Source organism: Corella eumyota, chromosome 2 (genome assembly GCF_963082875.1).
Source record: "Corella eumyota chromosome 2, kaCorEumy4.1, whole genome shotgun sequence".
Lineage (NCBI taxonomy): Eukaryota > Metazoa > Chordata > Ascidiacea > Phlebobranchia > Corellidae > Corella > Corella eumyota.
This window is the reverse complement of record NC_137491.1, coordinates 21,432,580-21,434,855: the sequence shown is the minus strand read 5'-3', so window position 1 is coordinate 21,434,855 and position 2,276 is coordinate 21,432,580. Positions and strand designations below refer to the sequence as shown.

The window sequence follows — 2,276 nt, the reverse complement described above, 5'->3', positions numbered from 1 at the left end:
GAGCGCTGATCCCGGAAAACTAGTGTTGGGCCTACTTGATGTTGTAACAAATGGGGTGCTTGAAATATTTATTAACAGAGTACAAGGGGGGCCGTTTATTATTGAAATTGTGGCTTAAAATCAAACTGTTTATCATGAATTTTTTAAATATTTTGGCATAAAAAATAAGTTGTTTAACAATTTCAATGTTTTTTTGCAAAACTATTCGATTCAAAATGGGTTTTCTGAAAGTGAATTAAAACTTGATTCAGTTGAAATAACTGAAGAAAAGAAAGTTTTGGTTTCGGAAGTTGAATTGAAAAAAATGAAAAGAAAAGCTGGGAAAAGAATTCACAAGTTTGTGACAACAAAAATAGAGGTAGGATTGTTTCAAGTTTTATTATTCTATGAATAGTTTTGTATTTAAACTGTATTTTTAAAAATAGAAAATAATATATGAATAGACTACTGTGGTACATAATTCTGTTTAAACAGTTATTCTCTAATAAAGATAACTGTATTTAATTATAAATATCGCAATTTTAAACAAAGTTGTCACCAGAATTTTTTACTGTGTAAATGTTACAGCAGTTGTGATTAAAACCTTTTTTTAAATATGCTAACAACTAGTTTACTTGTGGTGCTTTTATGTCTACTTTCCATTTGTTAATTATATTATTTCTATTTTATAGATAAAAGAAAAGAAAATAGGTAAGTGTTAAAATTGTTTTGTTGATATTTAATATGTTTGTTAAATATTAAATGTGTTTTGTTAAATTATTTTAACTCGAGAATTAATTTGTTTAGTTCCAACAAAGTTACTTATAATGGGAGGGGAATACCCCAATAGAACAAATGTTGTTTTGTTTGACTCTGTTACACAACAATGGACTCAAATGCCAGTAAATTTTCTATATTTTACAATAAAAATGTTTTTATTTTGTAAACTTGATTTTAATACAATAAGTTTATAGTTTAAGGCCAGAATATTATTTTTGTAAAATTTATTTTTATTTAAAAGATTTATGGTTTTTAAGTAATAAATTAATGACTAATTAAAATTGTTAATATGTTTTATTAAGTTTAAGTAAAAGTAAATTTACAGAGTTTTTAATTTTTTTTAATCTATTTAATGTTAACTTAAACAAAATATATTTGTAGGAATTAAATGAAGAAAGGTGGGGAGCTTCATCTGCTGTTGTCAACAAACAAGTTTTCATCATGGGAGGGAAGTATAAATCCTCTGTTGAGAGTTTAAAGTTAGATGAAGTAGATCCACAATGGAAAGTTGAAAGTCCAATGAAACAAGATCGGTTGTGGGCATCATCAGCTACTTTAAATGGTATTAACTTTAAGTTGGTTAAAACTATTTGTTTATTGTATTTAAACCTGTGTTATTTTGGTTTCGTTTTGTTTTTACATTATTACATCACAAACCCAAATACTTAACTTTGTAACTTGCACAAAATTATAAATTCTTAAATTCTTACGTAAACTAAAATAAATATTTGCAAAATATTTATTAACAATGTCCAATTGTGACACGATAACAATGCCCCATTGTTACAACTTTACTTTAAATTTTTATTGTTTTTATTCTTAGTTTTAAAAATTAGAAATTAGAAAATTATTTTAAAGAAATTAAAATTGTTCTAGATTGTATTTACACAACTGGAGGTCAAGATAAAAATGGTAAAATTTTATTAAGTGGGGAATTCTTGGATGTGAGGACAAATAAAAGAGGAAATATTCCTGACATGATTGTTCCACGAAGTGATCATGTATTACTTGCTGCAAGAGGTTGAGTTTTAATGTTAAACCCAATACAGTTTACAAGAATGTTATTTCCTGAATTATTACAATTATAAATTATTAAATAAAATTAAAACCTATTAAATGATTTGTAAATCATTTTAAAAAACTTTCAATGTAATTGTTTTATTAATTGTGCCATTTAAAATTACCCGAAAAAAAATTTAATTAAACATTAAAAATTAGCTTGGTGGCAGTAGAGAGCGTTTTTGTTAAAAAATAAATTACATTAAATAATTAAATATAATAATTTAAACATTATTAAATAAACTAAATAAATTGTTTAAAAAATAAATATTTTATGTTCAGGTAAATTATTTGCAATCGGGGGATTTAACGGTAAAGATGGAAGTTTAAGTTCATCAGAATGTTTTGATTTTGATAAACAAAAGTGGTCTCTTTTTTCTTTAATGAAATATGGTGTATGTGATCATGCAGCTGTAGTTTTGGATGACCACATATTTGTTACTGGTCAGTATTATTAG

At 24.9% G+C, this 2,276-nt stretch overlaps 1 protein-coding gene across 1 annotated transcript; it reads left to right on the top strand.

The window, feature by feature from the left end:
- The first annotated feature begins 800 nt into the window (after nt 1-800).
- On the top strand, nt 801-2,276 carry LOC145742685 (uncharacterized). The gene is made up of 4 exons (XM_082560462.1): nt 801-881; nt 1,141-1,321; nt 1,636-1,779; nt 2,101-2,276. Exons 1-4 carry the CDS (start codon nt 807-809, stop codon nt 2,274-2,276), a joined length of 576 nt encoding a protein of 191 aa, XP_082416588.1. The 5' UTR covers nt 801-806.